The 22,995-nt window shown below is 35.7% G+C and overlaps 3 protein-coding genes across 4 annotated transcripts; 2 read left to right on the top strand and 1 right to left on the bottom strand.

Moving 5' to 3' along the window:
- Window positions 1-5,799: 5,799 nt before the first annotated feature.
- On the top strand, window positions 5,800-9,790 carry LOC125821374 (ATP synthase subunit beta, mitochondrial-like). The gene is made up of 9 exons (XM_049500786.1): window positions 5,800-6,392; window positions 7,394-7,469; window positions 7,558-7,646; window positions 7,784-7,901; window positions 7,984-8,087; window positions 8,183-8,341; window positions 8,424-8,648; window positions 8,745-9,056; window positions 9,364-9,790. Exons 1-9 carry the CDS (start codon window positions 5,916-5,918, stop codon window positions 9,475-9,477), a joined length of 1,674 nt encoding a protein of 557 aa, XP_049356743.1. The 5' UTR covers window positions 5,800-5,915; the 3' UTR covers window positions 9,478-9,790.
- A 793-nt stretch (window positions 9,791-10,583) lies between these two features.
- On the top strand, window positions 10,584-15,122 carry LOC125821453 (fruit protein pKIWI502). Its single transcript, XM_049500866.1, has 5 exons — window positions 10,584-11,252; window positions 12,106-12,205; window positions 12,315-12,410; window positions 12,507-12,587; window positions 14,885-15,122. Exons 1-5 carry the CDS (start codon window positions 10,684-10,686, stop codon window positions 14,945-14,947), a joined length of 909 nt encoding a protein of 302 aa, XP_049356823.1. The 5' UTR covers window positions 10,584-10,683; the 3' UTR covers window positions 14,948-15,122.
- Window positions 15,123-16,862: 1,740 nt separating this feature from the next.
- Window positions 16,863-22,387, bottom strand: LOC125821494 (uncharacterized). Of its 2 annotated transcripts, none has more exons than XM_049500913.1 (3): window positions 22,287-22,387; window positions 19,042-19,117; window positions 16,863-18,098 (listed from the first exon to the last, which is right to left on the bottom strand). In XM_049500913.1, the coding sequence occupies exon 3, from the start codon at window positions 18,037-18,039 to the stop codon at window positions 17,035-17,037; it is 1,005 nt and encodes a 334-aa protein (XP_049356870.1). In that variant the 5' UTR covers window positions 18,040-18,098; window positions 19,042-19,117; window positions 22,287-22,387; the 3' UTR covers window positions 16,863-17,034. The 2 variants fall into 2 exon arrangements, with proteins under 2 accessions (XP_049356870.1, XP_049356871.1); XM_049500914.1 differs by having other exon boundaries at window positions 16,863-18,064; window positions 22,287-22,374.
- Window positions 22,388-22,995: the final 608 nt, after the last annotated feature.

Raw genomic sequence — 22,995 nt, 5'->3', positions numbered from 1 at the left:
CAATTTGCAGACATGAATCTTATATGTATTTGCAAATAATGCACAATAATAAATACCAACACCCTATATATATTTTCTTATTTCCTTTGTGTTTGTCACAAACACCTTTTCTTTTCGAGTTTAACTTGTATACATCAACATGTAATCATGTAAAGGATTTTTACATTATTTGCTTATAAATCCCACATTTAAGAGAGGTACCTGCCATTATCATTTGTGTGATCTGTTTATACAGAAGAACACGGAATGTTTTGTACACCAAGCTGCCGCGCAAAAGTTTGGGCAAAGTCAAGATTTGTTCTAATATATTACAGAATACTCTACTCTTTAGTCATTTATAAAGACAAGAGTCAAGATGTCTTTTTGTTTTTCCACGCCATCATTAGTGTTTCCACTGACCCTCCAACCTGACTCGAACCATCCGGAGTCAAGATGCTTGTGTTTGATCGACGGTTTACATGCATTTTCAATTTCAATTTCTGCATATTCATGAATGATGGTCTTCAGGAGTAAAGGTGCAGACACGAATATAAACTTTACAAAGAACATTTTGATTTTTGAACCATGGAAACTTTTTATTATCAATCTCTGAAGTTTGTGCAGTACTCCTAGTGTCCTGTAGGCTGGTCCTTCAAAATTATTTACGACGTTCACTTCCATGCCATCTGTCTTCTTCTTCGAGCTCAACACTAAATGAAGGACATCCAAATTCGGAGAAACTATAAGCATTCGTAGAAGAGAAAATATTTGATCTTCATCATCAAAATCGAACTCAGTACTCCTAGTGTCCTGTAGGCTGGTCCTTCAAAATGATTTACGACGTTCACTTCCATGCCATCTGTCTTCTTCTTCTTCGAGCTCAACACTAAATGAAGGACATCCAAATTCGGAGAAACTCTAAGCAGTCGTAGAAGAGAAAATATTTGATCTTCATCATCAAAATCGAACTCAAATATAGTGATAGCATTCAAGCTGTTGAGGTATGCCGGGAGCCTCTCTGCTTCAGTAGCAAAACACTTGAGGTAGTAACTGTCGGTTTGTCTTGATTCTGTTTTGATGATACAAGTATAACTGTTTTCATCTTCCGACAGTCCATGAAATGACTCAACTCAAGGTTTTCGGTTGTCATGGTAAGGAAAAATATTTCAGAAAGTCTTGGAGCATATAGTTTCGAGTCAGGAAAACCACTACACACCCTCACCTGCAGAGTCACAAGGTATGGCATCCACAAGAAAGAAGTACTAACGTCGTTTAATTCCAAGACAACTTTAAGTAGAGTGAGGTTTTTGAGCTTGTGGAAACCCCTAAAGTCTCATGGCGGCTTGAAAATGCAGTTGGACAGGCTCAAGGTAATTTGTAAAGAGCATTGGATTGATTCCGAAGGGTGAGATCAGTGACACCTTTTCTTGACAATAAAAGCATCCATTGATCGATAACTGAGTGTTGAGAACAAGGTATTGATGAAATGTTTAGGTAGAATGTCTTAATGTCTCCACAGTGCTGCATCAGAATTGTATCAACAACGTCTGTTAATGGCTTTCTCGGGCAAACCTGAGGAGAAAATACAAGTTTGGGATTTGAAGCCCAAACATATCTCCACGGTGTAGACAAAACGCTCATTCTTGTAGCTTCCTCCATAGACAATTGCTCCTGAATCTGGTGTTTGACATTAATAGGAAGATTGGTAAGTCTATCAAGTTTGTCCCCTTCAACGTTATGAGATTGTAGACAATAAAATTCGCGTTGAGAAAACAATAGTTAAGAACGGAAAATTATAGCAACAATCGTATTTATTATTTCAAAGTGCGAGTGTTACAATCTCTATGATTCCTCTCAATTCGCCTTTTCAAATATAAATTCAAGGGCTTTAAAGCTTGATCTTGAATCTTCAATGAATTTGAACTTTATCTTGATCTTGACTTTTGTTTCAATTCAAGGGCTTTGAGCTTGTTCTTGAATCTGATGGTCTTGATCTTGATCGTTCTTGAACTTGAATGCTTGAATTCTTTTATGGCGTTTGTACCACGGATTTTCTCTAGCTTCTTATTTAAATTTTTTTGTCCCTTTTCTAAATTATGAGAACCCCTATTTATAGTTTTAGAATAGAGGAGTTGCGACTGGAACAAGATTCCCTTCGGCCAATCAGATTTAAGTAACATGGCATATGGGCTTGAGCGGGTTTGTCATCTTTGACGTCATGATCCTATTGGCTTCTTTGTTTGACTTGGCATGCCATGTCATTTGCCACGTGACACCAAAAGAATGGGCATCTAGGATAAGATGACATTGGACTTAACAAATTGGGCTCATCTATAGCCCAAATCAATTAATTTTGACTTTAATTAAATTCATATTTATTGGACATGAATAATTAGGCCAATTATATTAATTCATGATATTTATTTGAACTAATATATTCATGAATTTAATATAATTCGAATCATTTTATAAATTTATATTTAATAAATTTTAAATGATTACAGACATATCATTGTCATTTTGAGTCCTAAATATTTCGAAAGGAAAAAAAGTCAGAACATAAGAAAGACCGTAAAACATGCTTCAATATGATGCATATGACTCATTCTTTACCAAAATAATCGCCATGGAGAATGAATCTAAGACAAAGCGCGCAAAGTTACCTAAATAATCCTTAAACAACAAAGGCGGACTTCCGATTTAGTATTTATTGAAATTTTAGTAGTTTTTCACATACTTGTAAACTCTTGAGTCAAGAAATGTTGAGGTCAGTTAACAAGCAGAGCAGAGGCTGCATTCACCACTACTGTTAGACCAATTATCAGTTTACAACAACATATCCAGTATATACCCACAAGTGGAGCGCAAACCTTATTTTTAAACTAGAGTAAAAAAATAATAATGTTGGGCTCGTTAACATACAGCACAAAAAGGTTGCATGCAGACCAATTATCAATTTGCAACAACAACGTACCAATGTAATCGCACAAGTGAATCACAGACCTTAACCCTACCTCATGGAGATAGAGAGATTGTTACGGAAAGACCATCGATACAAGTAACGCATAATAAAGTTGTTTAAAAAGGAGAATACAACAGTAAATAAGACATATATAGCAACTAAATCTAGCAAATAATAGGAAAAACGTAACACAACCAAGTAACCTCTTTTAATTAAAATCCTGGCTCCGTCACTAATCCTAACAAGAAACAGATAAATTAAATTCCCTTACTGAAAATCCTGACTCTGCAACTAAAGCTAACAAGAAACAGATAAATTAAATTCCCTTACTCAAAATCCTAACAATGCAACTAAAGCTAACAAGAAACAGATAAATTAAACTCTCTTATTGAAAATCCTAATTCATATTTTATAATAGTATAGTCTTACAAAGAAATAAATTTGTTACGTCGAAATTGACAGTATGTACCATATTGGACCATGACAATTTGATTAAAAACTTCTCTAAGATAAAACAAGGGAAATTACACCAACTGAGAGTCCATAACATTTATTAACCATTTTTAGAGCTCAATTTTACAAAATGATCTGAAATACCTCAATTTGAATAAAAAGGTCATATTTGAGGCAATCAACATATAAGCCACAGTTTATTGCTACCTAGCCACGACTTAAACCGTGGCTAAATAACGCTATTAAAAAAATCTTTTTGTGCTTTTTTCCCCTTCTTTAATTTTTCACTTTTTGGTGGAAAATGAATATTTATATCTTTTTATTATTTTTGTTTATTTTTTATTTATTAAGGTGAGAATGAATGATAGTTAAATAAATGTTGATACATTAAATAATTATTTATATAATTTGATACACGATTATACACATTTATACAATATTGATATATTATATATACAATACATAATTATTTGTACATTATATATACACACACACACACACATGTTTCTATACAATTTATACGATATTTGATACATATTTATACACGATTTATATAATATTGATACATTGCATATACACAACATAATTATTTATACAATGTAGATACGTTACATAATTATTTATATATCATATATACATATTCATATACCAATTACACAATATTCATACATGTTTATTATACATTATTTTACATTTTTTAATTAATTTTTTATACATTATGTATACATCATTGATACGTTTCATATACACTACTTAACTGTTAGTTATTAAAAATAAAATAAAAAATATTTAGCCATGCTCGAATCGTAGCTAATAAAAAATAAAAATAAATCATGGCTAATAAAAGTAGAAATAACATTATTTAGCCATGATTTAACTGTTACAAATAGCTATATATAAATAACGAATTTGACTATAGTTCATCCTTTTATTTTCTTGACTATAATTTTTACAAACTAATAACTTTTTGCTACATATTTGAAATTATCCCATTAAACAATTCGAACCAAACAAGTGAACAATGTACCATTCGAATTATTCGCCCCAAAGTTGGGAATATATTTTTGAACTCCACATAATACAACTTTTATATATAAAAAAAAAGTGAAAAAGGCAATTTGAATACCCCTCATTTAATTTCCTTTTCGATATATTTTCATTTCTTTCAATTTTTAATTATGAGATTTAAGTATTTAATTTTATATTTAAAATTATAATTATTATGATTTATAATACTTTATATATAATAAATAAATGAACAAACAACACCAATTTCATTAGTTTAAAGCGTAATTATATGCCTTCACTTTAATTTTCGAAATTACCTTTCATATCACATTTACTTCTCCATATACAAGCGGATCAAATTAGATGTGATTTATTTCATATACAATAAATTCAAGCATGATTCACATATATTTGAGATGTACTAACTCTCTCGTTCATCTCTCTCCTATTTGTTCACTTTTCTCCTCTCTCTCTCGCCTTTTGTCCTTTCTCCCCCCCTCTCGTCCTCTCTCTCTTGCCTTTTGTCCTCTCTCCCCCCCTCTCGTCCTCTCTCCCCATACACACACACATATATATATATAGAGAGAGATTTTTCAATCAATAAGTATTGTGATCACACATATCTGTATACACATACTTTCTCATTTGTCTCTTTTCTCTATCGTTCGCCTCACTTTCCTATGTATTTATATTTCAGAATGTATTTGATATCAAACATGTATTTATCTAGTATCTTTGATGCACATATTTGACTTGCAATTTGAATAAATGATATCATTGACTTGAAATTTGATACAAAATTATTAATTTATGAGATAGTAGGTAGATATTGCTTACTAAATTGATTGATATTTATGATAGAAAAACTTAGGGATAAGGGTCTGAGAAATACCCCAACTTTGGTCGGATTTGCTGTTGCGATACTAAACTTTCATGAAGACCTATTACCTCCCTAGACTATTTAATACCGTATTTTAAACATATATATTAACCCACGTGGACATAAAAAATAATGCCAAATTATAAATAGTAATGTGTCCACGTGGACATAAAAAATAATGCCAAATTATAAATAGTAATGTGTCCACGTGGACACATATATACCTTTAAAATACACTATTAAATAGTTCAGGGGTAAAAAATACGGTACTAAATAGTCTAGAGAGGTAATAGATCCTTATGAAAGTTTAGTATCGTAACAACAAATCCGACCAAAGTTGAGGTATTTTTCAGATCCTTATCCCAAAAACTTATGTAGTTATGTTATTTTTTCAATATTTTATATTTTACGAGAGTAATAATTAAAATTAATTTTTTTGACTCTCGAAATTCAAACTAGAAATAAACAGAGTGGAAGTGGTCAGATTCACTCACACTACAGCCATCGCCCATCGCCCATCGGCACCTCTGCAGATAAAAAGTCTCTCTACTCATTTTCACTAACCCTAGCATTCTCTCTTCTTCTCTCTACACCTCACCTTTCTCTCTCAATAGACCAAACCCTATCAACGCCATGGCGTCACGGAGGCTTATGGCCTCTCTCCTCCGATCAACCGCCCAGCGCGGCGGCGCTATTTCCAGATCTCCATTGGCAAATTCCATCCCCAAAACTACTTCACGCGCCTCCCCAGCGGGATTCCTCTTAAATCGTGCTGTTAAGTACGCTACCTCAGCTGCTGCTCCGGCTGATAAGTCAGCGACACCTCCTAAATCCTCTGGTAATGAGCCTACCGGTAAGATCACCGATGAGTTCACTGGCGCTGGTGCGGTCGGGAAAGTGTGCCAGGTTATTGGTGCTGTCGTGGATGTGAGATTCGATGAAGGTTTGCCTCCGATCCTTACTGCTCTTGAGGTTCTGGATAACCAGATCCGTCTTGTGCTTGAGGTTGCTCAGCATTTGGGTGAGAATATGGTTAGGACTATTGCTATGGATGGTACTGAAGGTCTTGTGCGTGGTCAACGCGTCCTTAACACTGGGTCTCCTATCACTGTGAGTAATCGGAAATTGTTTATTTTCAGTCTATTATATTTCAAAGATATTTACTTTACTGGTTTAGAACTTCCATTCATTTCTTTGTTTAATATTGTAGTCAATAGCGTTGGAATTCAGGAGTTTAGAAATTTGAGAGTGATCTATTTAATATGTTTTCTAGGAAATGATATTATTTGATAGTTCTACAAGATCTGTGGTTTTATTATGCTTTAATGAAATGTTTTGTTGATCTAGATATTTGGGTTGGTCAATCAATCATAGCACCATTATTTTCATATAAATTGCAGGTTGTTGAAGCTGTAAATCTGTAACTATAGCAGGGTCAATTGCATGTAGGCTTGCTTATGATTATCTAAGTAGTAAATAACAGTTCTTTGCTCCTGAATGGTAGTACATATGCTTGATTGTGGTAGTTTGGATCCTAATGTGTGGGAAAATATTGGTTTTCCTAGTAAAACCTGTATTTTTCCCTGCAAGGTACCTTTGGTGCTTTAAATGTGCCTCTATTGGTTTGTGGATTTGCTCATCTTTATTCACAATCAAATGAGATACTGTAGAGTGCTTCAATTGATACCCGAATTTACCACTGCATTACTGGAAGAAATTCATGTTGTTTTGTGAGATGTGAATTTTTTTTAATTATTCCACTTATTTTCTCCCAATTGAATGGTAAAAAACTCCTACTCTGCAACTCAATTTTTCCTCCTAACATTGATGTTTTCGAAAATTGTTTTGTTTTGTCCCCCCTCTTCCTCTGGGGAACACAGTCACGTGTGGGTTCAGTGTTAAATTTTTTGTTGTCTTCTGTTTTCACCCTTAATGAAAACTAATTGAGTAGTAGCTGTATAGCTGACCCAGCTAATTTGGGTTGAGGTGCAGTAGTTGATGTTTCGTCTCAGTTGTTATCCTGCTTTCAGTGGGAATATGGGTTGAAGATCCATTTGCCATTCACTTACTACTTTTTTTGCGCTGAGCTGATGGTTTCATTGTGATGGCAGGTCCCTGTTGGTAGGTCCACCCTTGGCCGTATTATGAATGTCATTGGAGAGCCTATTGATGAGAGAGGCGACATTAGTAAGTCCTAAATACTTTATCCCTTGTTTTATTTGTTCCGTGTGAAGAGTTCTGAAAGTTATATCTCTATCTCTGAAAATCGCTGCAGCAACCGATCACTTCTTGCCAATTCATCGTGAAGCTCCTGCCTTTGTTGAGCAGGCAACTGAACAACAAATTCTTGTTACTGGTATCAAGGTATGCTAATCAAACAATTTTATTCAATGTTCTCGTATGTGTCTCCCTTTCCGAGCATATATTGGTTCCTGAAGTGTAATTTCTACTCAACGTTATGACAATGCCAATTTCATTATGGCTGCTTAACTTCTAACCAGGTTGTTGATCTTCTTGCCCCTTACCAAAGGGGAGGAAAGATTGGGCTTTTTGGTGGTGCTGGTGTGGGAAAGACCGTGCTTATTATGGAACTGATTAACAACGTTGCAAAGGCACATGGTTAGTGCTGCTTATGGGTTTTCTTATTATTTCACATGTAAGTCAGTGTGAAACTTATCTGAATGAGGCTCAACTCTTTCAGGTGGTTTCTCCGTCTTTGCTGGTGTTGGTGAACGCACTCGTGAGGGCAACGATTTGTACAGGGAAATGATTGAAAGTGGTGTTATTAAGCTTGGTGAAAAGCAAGTAAGTGTTCTATTTAGTCAGAATTAATTGCTATACCCCTTTAGTCCACAGTGTTGTCCCCTGTTGTTGACATTTTGTCTTATTGGATTGATTAGAGTGAAAGCAAGTGCGCTCTTGTATATGGTCAAATGAATGAGCCCCCTGGTGCTCGTGCCCGTGTTGGCCTTACAGGATTGACTGTGGCTGAGCACTTCAGAGATGCTGAGGGGCAGGATGTGCTTCTCTTTATTGACAACATTTTCAGATTTACCCAGGTTGGCTTGCCTATGACTGCTAAAGTTCTCTTATTTTATACCACTCTACCGTTGCTTACTAGTTGCTTTTGTATCAATACAGGCTAACTCAGAGGTCTCTGCTTTGCTTGGTCGTATCCCATCTGCTGTCGGTTATCAACCAACTTTGGCTACAGATCTTGGAGGTCTTCAAGAGCGTATCACTACAACCAAGAAAGGTTCTATTACATCTGTCCAGGCTATCTATGTGCCTGCTGATGACTTGACAGATCCTGCCCCTGCAACTACCTTTGCTCACTTGGATGCCACAACTGTGTTGTCCCGTCAAGTATGATACTGTTTCTTAACTTGAACTATAACTTTATTTTTTGTCCCTAGTAAAATGCAGTTACAATTTTCTGACTTCGCGTATTTTGGATACCAGATTTCTGAGCTTGGTATTTATCCTGCTGTTGATCCACTTGATTCTACATCTCGTATGCTCTCACCTCACATTTTGGGAGAAGATCATTACAATACTGCTCGTGGGGTACAGAAAGTTCTTCAAAACTACAAGAATCTTCAAGATATTATTGCCATTTTGGGTATGGATGAGCTGAGTGAAGATGATAAGATGACTGTTGCCCGTGCACGTAAGATCCAGAGATTCCTCAGTCAGCCTTTCCATGTTGCCGAAGTTTTCACAGGTGCTCCTGGAAAATATGTTGACTTGAAGGAGAGCATTAACAGTTTCCAGGTAACGAATCTCAATTTGGAATCTTGTTGTAAGATACTGTGGTTGGTTAGAAAAGCATCCTATACTTGCTTAGGTTACCATACACTTTTTGTTTTACTACACCTTTTGTTACACGTTATTCCTGGTATTGCATAGCCCACCATCTCAGCAGGTTGTAGTGATGCTTTATGAATTAAATGTTGCTATATGATTTTTTCCTCCTCCCTATTTTTTGGTGAAGTGTATCTGAGATGATAACATCCTGCTATGTTGTGCATATTCAGGCACCAATTTGCTGATTATTTCGTTTTGTAATTGACTTTTGCAGGGAGTCCTGGATGGGAAATACGATGACCTTTCAGAACAATCATTCTATATGGTCGGTGGAATCGAGGAGGTCATTGCCAAGGCAGAGAAGATTGCCAAGGAATCTGCAGCTTAGATTATTATTAACTCCAGCAACTTTCTTTCATTATCTTCATCGATAACTACAGAAATAATTTGAGTTTCTGTGACACTTGGATTTTTTCCTGGGAGGACTAAGGGGTCCAAGATTTTCTGGTTTTTGTTTTTATATGCAATCCGGAATTGTGATAGAGAAGACATGGAGCTAAGGCTTACTTGCCAAACACCCACCCTTGACTCTCTGTTATGTCGCATAATAAAGGGGGTAAAACGGCAAACTTGTATATTTTACTTTGAATTCATCTTGAGAATGTTGGTTGCCCAAATTATGAGGGGTTGTCTTTTCATTACTTTCGTCTTGAATACTTTCTGGTTTCCAGTTTTTTGCCTGTCGTAATAATGTTTATCTTCTCTAGTCTTTTAGTCGTCATGGTGGTATATTCCCAGTAAATGGATCAATATTCATGTCGAATAGTGAATACTGGTCTCAAAATTGCCCTTCTGCTGATCATTCTTGAGAGATAATGTCGAGGACTTTTTATTGGTAGACTATGCATGCTCAATTGACTGAGAGTTTGAACTCTGGTCGTATGTGTATCCCAAACGCTGACTAGAGTGGTTTTGACAATAATTTAAAGCTACCTTCTACTTGTACTTAGTTAGGGTCATGTCTGTGGCAGAATATATATGATGCTTACTACGATGGTAATATGCTTGGGTATGTAGATCTTACCCTTAACTTATGAGATAGAGTTCTTGTATGTAGATCTTATTTTCTATTTTATGAGATAGAGTTCTTGATAGATCCTTGAAGACGTAATTCTCAATACCCATCTTATGAAATAGAGTTCCCGATAGATCCTTGAAGATGTAATTCTCAACTATCTACTAAGATTATACTTACCCTTGATAACTTAAAAAAAGTCATATCTTGTTATATTACTTTTCAATACTTTTTCGATCTTTTTTTATACTTCTCAAATAACATTGCCAACCTTTCACACTTCCTCGTTATACATCTTGTGCAACTAAAGAGATATTTCCCCCTTTTGGACATATATATTTGATGTAGTAGATTTCATTTTCCTCTACCTTATCATGAAGTAACACGTGGAAACTACCAATTTATTTTGATTTAAAAATAAGATTCCCACGCCGCCGTATTCTCTTGCCTCTCCACCCTTCTCGGCGGCGCTTTCTAGTTTCTACGATTCTTCCTTCTCACCATATAATTGAAAACAAAATGTCAATCCTTTCTCTCTCCCTTTCTCCATTTCCAAATCCATCTCTCTCCCATCTCAGTTCCCATGCTCCCTCCCGTATCCAATCACTCCACCCTTCTTCATCCATGACCCTCCTCAAACCACTCCACCACCACCTCCGTCGTCGTCTCTCCATCTCCGCCGCCGCAGCTGTCCGTCAAGACACTAATCTCTGGACAACCGCACCTCTCGTCACCGTTTCACCTGCCGCTGAATCTCTCTTCCACGTCACCATCGACGTGTCCGATTACCCTGACCTAGCTACCTCACACACCAAGGCAGGTCAGTATCTTCAGCTTCGGATTCCTGACGTTGAGAAACCGTCGTTTTTAGCGATTGCATCGCCGCCTTCGCTTGCTGCAGCAAAAGGTTTATTTGAGTTCCTTGTGAAAAGTATCTCTGGCTCTACGGCGGAGCTACTATGTGGATTGCAGAAAGGTGATGTTGTGGAGTTGAGTCAGGTTATGGGGAAAGGATTTGATTTGGATCAAATCTCTCCTGCGGAAGAGTATCAGACGGTCGTGATTTTCGCTACGGGATCTGGAATCAGGTAAACTATGACTCGATCGGAAACATAAAATTTAAGCTTGATTCTGTACTACTTTCCAAAATGATTTTCTATTCTGTAGTTTCGTTTGTGCTGGAGTATAGAGGAGTATTTTCGTTTTGTGTTGAGCTTTTGAGATTGTTTGATAGATTTGGTTCAGCGATAAGCTAATATATTCCAGAGTGAGTTTAAATTGAGATGAATGATTTATGGAATAGTTTTTCTCTGTAAGAACCTCTTTTTATGGTTGATGAGATTATATGGTTAAACTTTTGAAGTCAATTGCATATTCAGTAAGCTGTAAATGAGCTTGGATTGTAGGAAAACTACTTGAAAAATCTACTAGCTAAGCCTATCGTTAATATGTTCTGCAAACTCAACTTATATCATAGTTGTTAGATGCTCTTGCATTTTTCCCTAGTGTAGAGGTGTGAGATGCCGCTTTGACTTTAGATCACATTTCGGTGTTCTTTTGTAGTAGTTTTTTCTAAGTTCTTTTCTAGTTAGCTTCAGTAAGCTGGTTAGAACTTTAGCAACCAATCACTAATCATCATTTGATTGTCATCTTGTGAGTACATAGCTGATTCTATCAAGTTGAAGTTCACCAATGCTAAAAGCTGCAATTTTCAATAGATGGATCGTTGGGTTGTAGATGTGATCTATTACATAGCTGCAAGCCTACTTCTCCTAATGTGAATGGTTGAACTTTGCATCATGCAGTTTCATCCTTTTCATATTAATATTTGTGTTAGTGAAAGGATGGAAAATATGTTGAGGTTTCACGATTCTCTTTGAATTAGTTCGGTTTTTCTTTCGCCTGTTGCTCATTCCTTGATCTCAAATCTATTTTTGGCAGCCCAATTAGATCCCTGATTGAGGCAGGGTTTGGTGCAGACAAGAGATCTGATGTTCGGCTATATTATGGTGCACGGAATTTGAAGAGAATGGCATATCAGGTTTGTTGTTTGCTTGCAACATGTAAACAAATTCTTTCTTCATTGTGGCAGAAATACAAGATAAACTTTGTACCTGTTGTCTGATTTCTCTGCCCTTCAACTTTTACAGGATAGGTTTGAAAACTGGGCATCCTCTGGGGTCAAGGTTGTGCCAGTGTTGTCTCAGCCTGATGATGCTTGGACAGGTGAAGATGGCTATGTTCAGGTAATGATTATGTTTACATTGGTATCCTCTTATCATCGTATTTTGGTTTTCTTTGTTACTCAACAATAATGGTTGTTTTACCATCTGCTTTTGCAGGCAGCATTTGCCCGAGCTAAAAACATTTTTAATCCTCAATCTACCGGAGCAGTCCTCTGTGGTCAAAAGCAAATGGCTGAGGTTTGTAGTTTGTTTACTTCAGAAGATTTGCTGTTCCTATCTTGTGTCTTTCCTTGCTCTTTCTGCATTTTGGAGATGCTAATGGTCTCTCTTATTTTGCACTTTGTTTTTGTTTCACTGCTACTTGACCCCTCACCATTTACTATTCATCTATGAATCAAGAGAGCCGAGATTTTGTGTGAGAATGGTAGAACAGTATTATAAATATAAGATGCCTGGACATGCTGTATGGTGACCCAGACCTAAAGTGATTACAATAGGAAGATATAAAGGCTTTCTATATGTAATCTAGAACATCAAGAGCTGAGATTCGATCCCATGGATTGTAGAGCAAAAATTAATGTTTGCTTTAAGTCAGTTAAACAGCAGATGAGCATTAGGAAAGCTGATAATTTTGACATTATGGTGCATTAATTAGATCACTACTGCTAAAATAACTCTGCCCAACAGTAACCCTGACCTAGGGATTCGCAACTCCAAAGATATTAATCTTATAGACATCCAATGGATGGGAAAATTTTGATGTAGAATATATTATTAAAAGATGATTAAGAAGGCAAACAGAAGAAGTGATTCTCATCAGTTAATGTGACAATTTGGTGTGGTAGAAGTACTTAATACTTAACGATGACTTTGCCAAATAACATGCTTTCTGGACTTAAAAAGTTGGCTGGTTGTAAATCCTATATGGTGTACTACCAATGCTGTCTCTTGTAAGGAAAGTAATGAAAACAATGCACAATGATCTATCCTTCATTAAACTGTTAACTTCCATAAACACTTTGTGGGTTTACACAATCCATGAGATGCTTTTTGGTAGTTTCTGTAAAAGTTGCTGCTTTTCTTCATTAATTTAGTGTTCTTCATTTGTTGTGATTCTCATTGTGTTTTACCTCATATTCGGACTATTAATGAAACAAGTAACCACCCTTAAGGGCGACTGAGTTGGTTGAGTAGGGGGTTTTAAGTTCAAAACCTCTTGCATGCTTTCTCGGTCGAGCTCATCGCATGGGGCTTGCCTAGTGCGGTACATCTCTTGTGTGATTTGCTAGCTATTATGCTAGACTGGAGTTCACCCGGTGTGCACTTGAAAGGTAACGTGCGGATTCCCTTGTCATGAAAATAATAGTAGTAGTCAATAACTTACGAAGAAGAACTTGAAAAGAAAACATTAATTTTGATTGAATAAGAGCTCTAATATGAATTGAGTTCTGCTATAGAAAATTATGAGTTATGAGCTAAGTTGCGCAGACTCTTCTCTTTCGATGTTGCACCTGTATCGGATTTTCCAAGAATAGACTACTTTTGGGGATCCAACATGCACCTGTTGATATTTTTGAAGAGTCTGAACAACATATGTTTTAGGATGATAAAATTTGACAAGAGACTTGCTTGGATGTATTTCTATAAAATAGGAGTGTAGAACATAGTGGTTAGATTCCGTTTGTCCATTGATTAAGGTGCTTAGTTTGGAAGTCTTGGTGTTTGTATGGGATTAGGCCCATGGGATTTTAACTTTCATTAAGAAAGGTCTACTTCGTAACTTGCTTTAGCAAGTGCATTTTTGGTAAGTGTATATATAGTTTTGGATTGGCACGACCGGGTAGATAAATGCGACTCGTTCCTCCAACTGAAAGTAGGAATAAGAATATCACTTGGATACATTGATTTAATTCATTCACAATATAATTCTGCTTGAAAAGAAGAAGAATAACAAACTTCCCTAGTTTCCTGCCGCATATTTGGAAAAACACAAGCAAGTCATTATCTGCATATAAGCCAGCAGCTCCAGCATCCGCCTTAAGTGCAAAGAATTTTAGGTAACCTAAAAAAGAGGAATGCAATTCTGCAGGCAGCTTATTTTCATCGAACATTTTCGGTTAAAACTTAGTGACTTGTTCCTCTAACTGCGAGTTGATTTAGTTTGTGACTGAAATATTAAAACAACACTTATTTTGATGTAGAATTTCTGCAACTTTCACTGTTTAATGGATATCCAAACTGGTAAAAACAGAGCGTGAGAATCCATAAGCCAATTATTGTTGTAACATGTTACCTACTTATTGTGAACTGCTTTATTATTTAGGAAGGAGTATTTTCTGTAACTTTTCTTGCCAATCAGTATAATTGTGAAGAACCTGCCTGTTGTTGAAGGGGTTCAATATTCTTGGTTTATGAGTGCCATGTACTATTTATTACTAGACATGAGTGCAGAAGCTTTCAGTTTAACATAAGCATCAATATGTTTGGATCTTCGGCCCTGATTTACAATTTCTATCCCCTGATTCTTCTTGCAGGAGGTGACTTCACTTCTTGTAGCAGATGGAGTCTCAACCGAGAAGATTCTGAAGAACTTCTAAACAATTCCAATTTTGGTTCATCGTGTTGTATTAGTGTCTAGTATAAAATCAATTTATTCGATTTCACCTGCTGGCTTCAAGGTATTTATTCAGCATGGTCAAACAACATAATGTAACAATGTTAGCCATCAGGCTGTACAAAGTCCAACGTGGCTCATATATGCATTCAATCAAATTAATTGTTGGATAGACAGCACTAAAGAAGGCAAAGACTATAATACCACTGTTCTGGCTAGTTTTTGTTTATTGAGTAGGGAGGTGCATAACATTTGAAAGCTCAAGATGTTAATTTATGCTATTTTTTTTGTGTTACCATTATAGGATTTGGGGACTTTCTCAGTTTCAATCAAATATAATGGGCGAAGTAAGTTAAATATATGATTGAAACTAAAAGTACTTATTTTTTACAGACTTGAAATGATCAAGAAGATTAATTAATTTCTCATAGTTTTGTTTTAGCATTTACTCTTTCAAAAGTTATGGCACATGAAACGTGAGTGGATTATAATAGTTTTTTCTCATGAGAGGATTACTAAGTGTACCTCAATGAGGAATCTCAATGTTGACATGCCAGGTTGACTGACAAATCCAAAAGCGACGCAAGAGGGTTAATTAAAAAGGATAGTTCACGACCCTAACTTATTTGGGATTAAGACGTTATTGTTGTTGTTTTGTTAGATTGCTTATGATAATTGAAAGAGAGGCATTACTGATGGAGTATCGACAATTGTTTTGTCGCCGCTAAAGCTCAAAATAAATGCCACTAAAAATTAGTATTAGTGGCAGCTAGTGTCGCCGCGAAAGCTCATACTAGTCGCCACTAAAGGAATATTTAAATGCAACTCTAGTCGCCGTTAAAGCTCATAATAGTCGCCACTAAAGGTCAATACTAGATGCAAGCCTATTCGTCGCTAAAAGTATTTATTAGTGGCAACTATTATCGCCGCTAAAGCTTATAACAGTTGCCACTAAAAGTAAATATTAGATGCAATTCTATTCGTCGCTAAAAGTGTGTATTAGCAGCAACTAAGATCGCTGCTAAAGTTCATAATAGTCGCCACTAAAGATAAATATTAGATGCAAGTCTGTTCGTCGCCAAAAATATCTATTAGTGGCAACTATTATCGCCGCCACAGCTCATAATAGCCGCCACTAAAGGTAAATATTAGATGCAAGTCTATTCGTGCTAAATCTTCATCAGTCGACGCTAAAAGTGCACACATTGATATATGTTCACCTAAGGCATATACTTTTTTTTTTTTTCGTCTTTAGCATAAGGTTTGTCTCCTACTATTGAATCATAAGCATCTAGATTTTTTAATAATAGTAACGATGAGATGCAATCCTTTAAAATGTAATGTAGGTGCAACTTCTCCCAATTTGTGGCCTACCATACTATCCGTTATATAAATAGGTATAAGTGGCAAGTATAGTCGCCGCTAAAGCTTATGTTTGTCCCCCAGATAACATTATTGGCAATTGTAGATGCTGCTAAAGCTTATATATTGCCACTTAAAGTTAGTAACTGTGGCAGCTCTCGTTCTCACTAGAGCCTATATGAATCGGTGTTAAAAGTATAGTAGCAACTTTTGTCACCAATTTTTTTTTCTTTCACGACAATCATTTAGCATGGCAGTCAAATACTTCAATACAATAAATGAATTCACAAGGGTATTTCACATGTCATTCAATCAAGTGAAAGGTCTAAGATATATCATCTATAAAGCCATCAGTTGTCATCTTTAGATCTAGGTGAAGTCAATTATATTGTCTATACAACATCACATGACACCACCTCAGATTGCAAACTGACCAACCAGAAGTTTACCTGTTCATAATCCACCTTTTACATTAATATGTGACTTGACCAGCCTGCTGTTAAACATAAAGAGAACAGTTTAGCAACAAGATGTCATTCAGTTAATAAACAGCAGAATCATTAGTAGCACAAATGTGCTGATCAGTTTAAAGATTCAACAGTAGGAAATTTGGGGTTTAGACCCCATGAATATTACAGTCCAACTGTTATTCGCAATGGACATTTACGTCTCCACAAAATGGAAAATTAACATGAATTAGGTAGCATCCTAAGCATTTTGAATCACACGAGCACCACTGTTATCACTTTCCTTGAGCACCTCAGAAGTATGGTCCACTCGCTCGCCATTTCTTTCCTTTTTGTCATGAGGTTGATGGTTGTCCTTCGACACTTCAACTGAGCGGCGATGCGCATGGTTGGAATGGTGATGACGGTGATGACCATGTCGATGATGATTCTTTCTGTGCTTATCTTTTCTATCTAATTCCTCATTCTCATCAGAGGATTTACCTAAGAATCTACTTCTCTCATGCCTAAAATCTTCAGGATCCGAAGACCTTGAGTCGTGACTATGGGGTTTGTGATGACGTTTCTTATGTTTCCCGTGATTACTATGGTTCACTTTTTCTCCATCGCTAGAAGAGACAGAAGCATCTGAGTCCAACCTTCCACGGCGTTTATGATGCTTTGTGTTGCTTCGTTTCCTAGCTGCAACATGGTCATCATCACTGGAAGACTCTGATCCATTCGGTTGTGATCGTCGATGATGTTTGTGATGCTTTGAATGGTGTTTTCTTCCCACGTCTTCATCATCTGAAGAGTCGGAGGAATTATAATCAGAGTATCTATCATGATGCCTATGCTTCTTGTGGCCCCGCTTCTTTCTTCTTCTCTCTTCTTCTGAATCACCATCATATTCCCTACAGCTATCATCACCGGAATCAGAGGACCTTCTCTTTGGCTTCCGCTTGGATTTCTTGTCCTTCCTATCCAAATCAACCAAATCTGAGCTATGGTGCTTCCTGTGTTTCTTATGGGACTTTCTCGTGGATTTTTTCTTTTCATATTCACTGTCAGTGTCACTCCCACTATCAGACCCCGAGTCAGACTTCCTTTTATGCTTAGCTGCCTTGGTTTTCTCTCCAGCTTCAGCATCAGACTTCAAATTAGCTGAAGCTTCAAGTTTTTGCTCCCATTTCAAGTGGCCTTCTTTCTTCTCAAGAGCTCTCTTCTTTTTCTCCTCGACCAACTGCATAAACTTCTTGGCATCCATCCAGATGTAAGAGACAAACAAATCTCTGCATTTTGGTATGATGATGACCAGAAGTGCATCTCAAAGAAGAGAAAGGAAACAATGTTAGTTCTTCCACCACTAATATCCACCATTAATGAGAGCTTGTTTGTTTGTATGAGAGAGTAAATTTACTTCAGATTGAACAAAGGATGATCAATTTAAAGGCAAATGCCCATGCAGAGAGTTTGAGCATGCATATGTGATAGGCTATTAACCAAAGTAGACCTACCCAAGGGACAGTAAGAAATGTGGACGATTTAGGAAAATGATTCACAAAGGACTTCAGGCCATAAATAAAATTTAACTGCAATATGGTATCAAACCAGGAATCCAGATTCATTAATGATATGGGAAAATAATTTGTTACTGTAATATTTTATCAAACCAGATATGTCACAGGCTCTAATCTCATATCTAGGAGCAATTAGACTAATTATGTCCTTTAAGTAACATATTGTTTCTCATTATTTGAGCATAACGCTGAATACATATATGGCAAATATTTGCAAACATTAAAAGTTACCAACCACCAAGCCAAGCACTAATAATTATGCAACACAATATATTTCAATATTCATCATTGTCATTGGTTTACACTTATTTGCGTCTCTATCTAGCTAATTAGCACTAAAGAATTCATCAATCAGATGCTAAAATTTAAAAGTAAGCATAACAATTATCTATGATAGACTTATTGAATTAAAAACACAGACTATACATGAAACAGATCGATGAGAAGCTTAAATAAGACTGCTTTTCAAAACAGTAAAAAAGAACAACACTCCATTGGACCATGAGCCTAGACCAAAATAACAAACCAAGCTATCATAAGCAGGTTCTAACTACTTTCAGATTTTATTTCTTAATCAACTAGACAAACTCCATGTAACCTCTCCAAGACCATTCTCAAATGAAGTTACAATTGACGGGTGCAAAGACGAAAAAAAAAAATAGAATTGCAAACTGAAACAGGTCTCTAACCTTATAACAAAGAAACAGATAGCCAAAAGTCCAATCTCTAGCTCAAATTGCCCCCCTACCAACTTCCCCAAAGAATCTGCATTTCCAAAAAAAAAAGAAAAAAAGAGGTTATACAACTTTTGCACACCTAAACAATATGAATCAATTGTTTTTCATGATTAAAGAGACAACTATTCAATGGCCATTTGCAATTCGAACAGTAAGTTTCTTGACAATATAACATCCTTTATTAATGGACTGATATACTTTTTTTCTTAATTGATTACTATAAATTGATGGGGTTAGTTTTTTTTTTTTTATAACTGAGAAATCCGTCTGTGACCCACCCTTTGGACCAATCACAACCTTCTAAACTCGGTGGATAATGGGCCCGCCCCTCTACCCTTCTCCACTTAAATACCAGGCTTCGCTTTGCATGGTGTGGGACTTGAACTTGCGACCTAAGCCACATATCCTCCACCTTTTGCCACTCAAGCTAGGCCTTGGGGGCAGTTGATGGGGTTAGTTTTCCTCACTTATTCTATCAAGATATTGAGTTTACCTATTTATATATAATAGAAGACATTTTTATTGAATCTTCAACTCAAAATAAGTTTATGAGAGAGCTTCCTTGTCTCTTGCTGTAGATAATTAATTTAGAATTTTTCTTTGAATCCTAATAGGGGGCATTGTTTTCATCAAGATGAAATTTGGTCTTCTGCAAAGGTTGTGTCCCTACAAGAATTTCTTGTAACAGCATGTTATAGTTGTAATTCTGTCTCAGCGCTGTCTACTTCTGTATGTTTTGAACTTCTAGTTTTTTGACATTCAGGTATAAATTCAATTTTTTTGACGAGACTCTGAATTTTGATTGCATTGTTGGAACCCTGGTCAGTTATTAGTTGTATGTGGGTTTAGCAATGATTGCCTGGACTTTTGGGTAAAAGAAGAGCTATAAAAGGTGAAACATAACTTGACTTGGTGCCTTAGGTTTTGGGGAAGATTTACTGTTATATAATGTATGCGCATCTGTAGAGAACCAACCTGTCGCTTCCAATTAATGTTGGAAAACCTTTTAACCTTCTACAAGGCAAACCTTCTAAGAACTGAGCAACATTTTTATGCGCATTTAGAAGCTAAGCAAGACTACATCATACTAGCATTATGTTGCACATGGACATGGATTGGCATGTAAATTTGAAAAATTATGAGGACATGATATTATTTCTCTGTATGCTCTAAACATAAAACTAAAGAAGTAGCAAGTAGTACCCATTCAAGAAATAAATTGGTAACTATTAATGAAGGGCAAATGGGATATACTTTGTTAGCTTTACGGGTCTAACATCACAAACAATATAGTGAAGTGCATCACCTAAAATAAAATGTTTTCTATTACGAAAAACCACACTTCAAAACTAGTGGTGCCAATAGTCCAAATATAAAAGATACAAGTAGATACATAGCTATATGGCTGTCATATATGAATCAATGTTGTGTCAAAGTTGATTGTGAAAAGTATAGGCAGCATGAAATTTGATGTTCGTGCTTCCCAGTATAGAGAAACATGGATTTGGGGTGGGCAAAGGAGCAGAGGAAGTTTCCCTATCGGTTTCTAAAGCATTAGATACCTGTCCTGCCTTAGCTTCGTCAATAAAAAGAACTACACCCTGATTAAAATTAATTTCATGTAGAACTTTGTCCCTCCTGATTTAGATACCCACCTCACTACTATTCAATTTGGGGACAAATCAAGCTTCTTAGACCTAAAATAAAGAGATTTTCAACCCAAGGCAACAGAATAAAACCCTGGAAAGCTAGTAACCTCGCCAAATAAAATTCACCAAAAAAAGTAAACAACAAGAAAAGGACAAGGAATTTGGAAGCAGCTGGCGTTTTTACAATCCAGACCCACCTCAGTACTATCCAATTTGAGGACAAATCAAGCTTCTTAGACAAAAACTAACGAGCTTTTCAACATAAACTGAAGCAACAGAAAAAAACCCACCCCAGTACTATATTTGAGGACAAATCAAGCTTCTTAGACTAAAATTAACGAGCTTTTCAACATAAATTGAAGCTACAGAACAAAACCCACCTCAGTACTATTTGATTTGTGGACAAATCAAACTTCTTAGACTAAAATTAACGAGATTTTCAATGTAAATTGAGGCAACAGAACAAAACCCTAGAATGCTAGTAGCCTCACCAAAAAGTATGCAACAAATAAGAAAAGGGACAAGGAATTTTGGAAAAAACTGGCATTTTTACAATCCAGACCCACCTCAGTACTATCCGATTTGAGGACAAATCAAGCTTCTTAGACTAAAATTAACGAGCTTTTCAATGTAAATTGAAGCAACAGAACAAACCCATCTCAGTACTATCCGATTTGAGGACACATCAAGCTTCTTGGACTAAAATTAACAATATTTTCACTGTAAATTGAAAGCTCTAGAATGCTAGTAACCTCACCAAAAAGAATAGAACAAACAAGCAAAAGGACAAGGAATTTTGAATTAGGTAGCGTTTTTACACTCCAAACCCACCTCAGCATTATTCAATTTGAGGACAAATTACGCTTCTTAGACTAAAAGTAACAAGCTATTCAATGTAAATTGAAGCAATAGAACAAAATCCATCTCAGTACTATTCGATTTGAGGACAAATCAAGCATTTTAGACTGAAATTAACAAAAATTTCACTGTAAATTGAAGCAACAGAACAAAACTATAGAATGCTAGTAACCTCACCAAAAAGAATAGACCAAACAAGAAAAAAGACAAGGAATTTTGAACTAGATAGCGTTTCCAAACCCACCTCAGCATTATTCAATTTGAGGACAAATCACGCTTCTTAGACTAAAAGTAACGAGAAATTGAAAAGCTCCAGAACAAAACCCATCTCAGCACTATACGATTTGAGGACAAATCAAGCTTCCTAGACTAAAATTTAACGAGATATTCAACCAAAACTAAAGTAACATGACAAAACCCTAGAATGCTAGTAACCTCACCAAATAAATTCACCAAAAAAGTATAGATTTTCAACGTAAACAGAAGCAACAGAATAAAACCCTAGGATACAAGTAACCTCACCAAATAAAATTCATCAAAAAAGTATAGATTTTCAACATAAATAGAAGCAACAGAACAAAACCCTAGAAATGCTAGTAACCTCACATAAAATTCACCAAAAAAGAGTATACAACAACAAGAAAAAGGCCAAGGGATATTAAAATAGCTGGAGTTTCCAGATCAACATACCTGAGGAACCAGAAAAGGAGAAAAATGAGAAGATTTGTTGAAAAGGGAGACGAGCTTTGACTCGTTGATAGGAGATGCCCAAATTGTGTAAGAGAGATAAAATGGAGGAATTGGGGGTATATATAGAAAAAGGAAAAAAGCAAGATAAAAAATTAAAGTCTTGTTACATAATTTTTGTGTTTCAATTTATTTGTTTTATTTTACTTAAAAAATAATTTTTATTTTAAGTTGTTTTAAATTAAAAATTATGTAAAATATAGTGAGATCTCTTTTTATCTGGTGGTGTTCAAATATGTTATAGTTAAAATTATAGAATTGTCACACAAAAAAGAATAAAGTTTTTTAAAAAGAAAGTTGAAAAATAAAATAAAACAAATAAATAATGAGAATATTAATTATTTCATACTCTCTTAGATAAAATAACCTAAATATTATATTTAATGTGTTAATTTTATACTTAGAAGAAACATACTAACAAGCATGATACAAACTATGGAGAGCTTACTGTAACAATAATATACCTGATGTAATTCTACAAATTGAAGTTTATGAAAATGAATATGTTCATATTCTTATTCTTATCTCATGAATATAGATAAATTATTTTTGATTGATTATCTGTTCAAGTAATGTAGTCATGCTGAAAATAATGAGAGAGAAAGAAATAATAATAAGATAATTAAAGCTAGATACAATCCAAATTAGTAAA

Source organism: Solanum verrucosum, unplaced genomic scaffold (assembly GCF_900185275.1).
Source record: "Solanum verrucosum unplaced genomic scaffold, falcon-dt-bn FXZP01000217.1, whole genome shotgun sequence".
In the NCBI taxonomy this organism is placed as follows: domain Eukaryota; kingdom Viridiplantae; phylum Streptophyta; class Magnoliopsida; order Solanales; family Solanaceae; genus Solanum; species Solanum verrucosum.
Note: the sequence above shows the minus strand (reverse complement) of the source record. Positions and strands in the feature narration are given on the sequence as shown.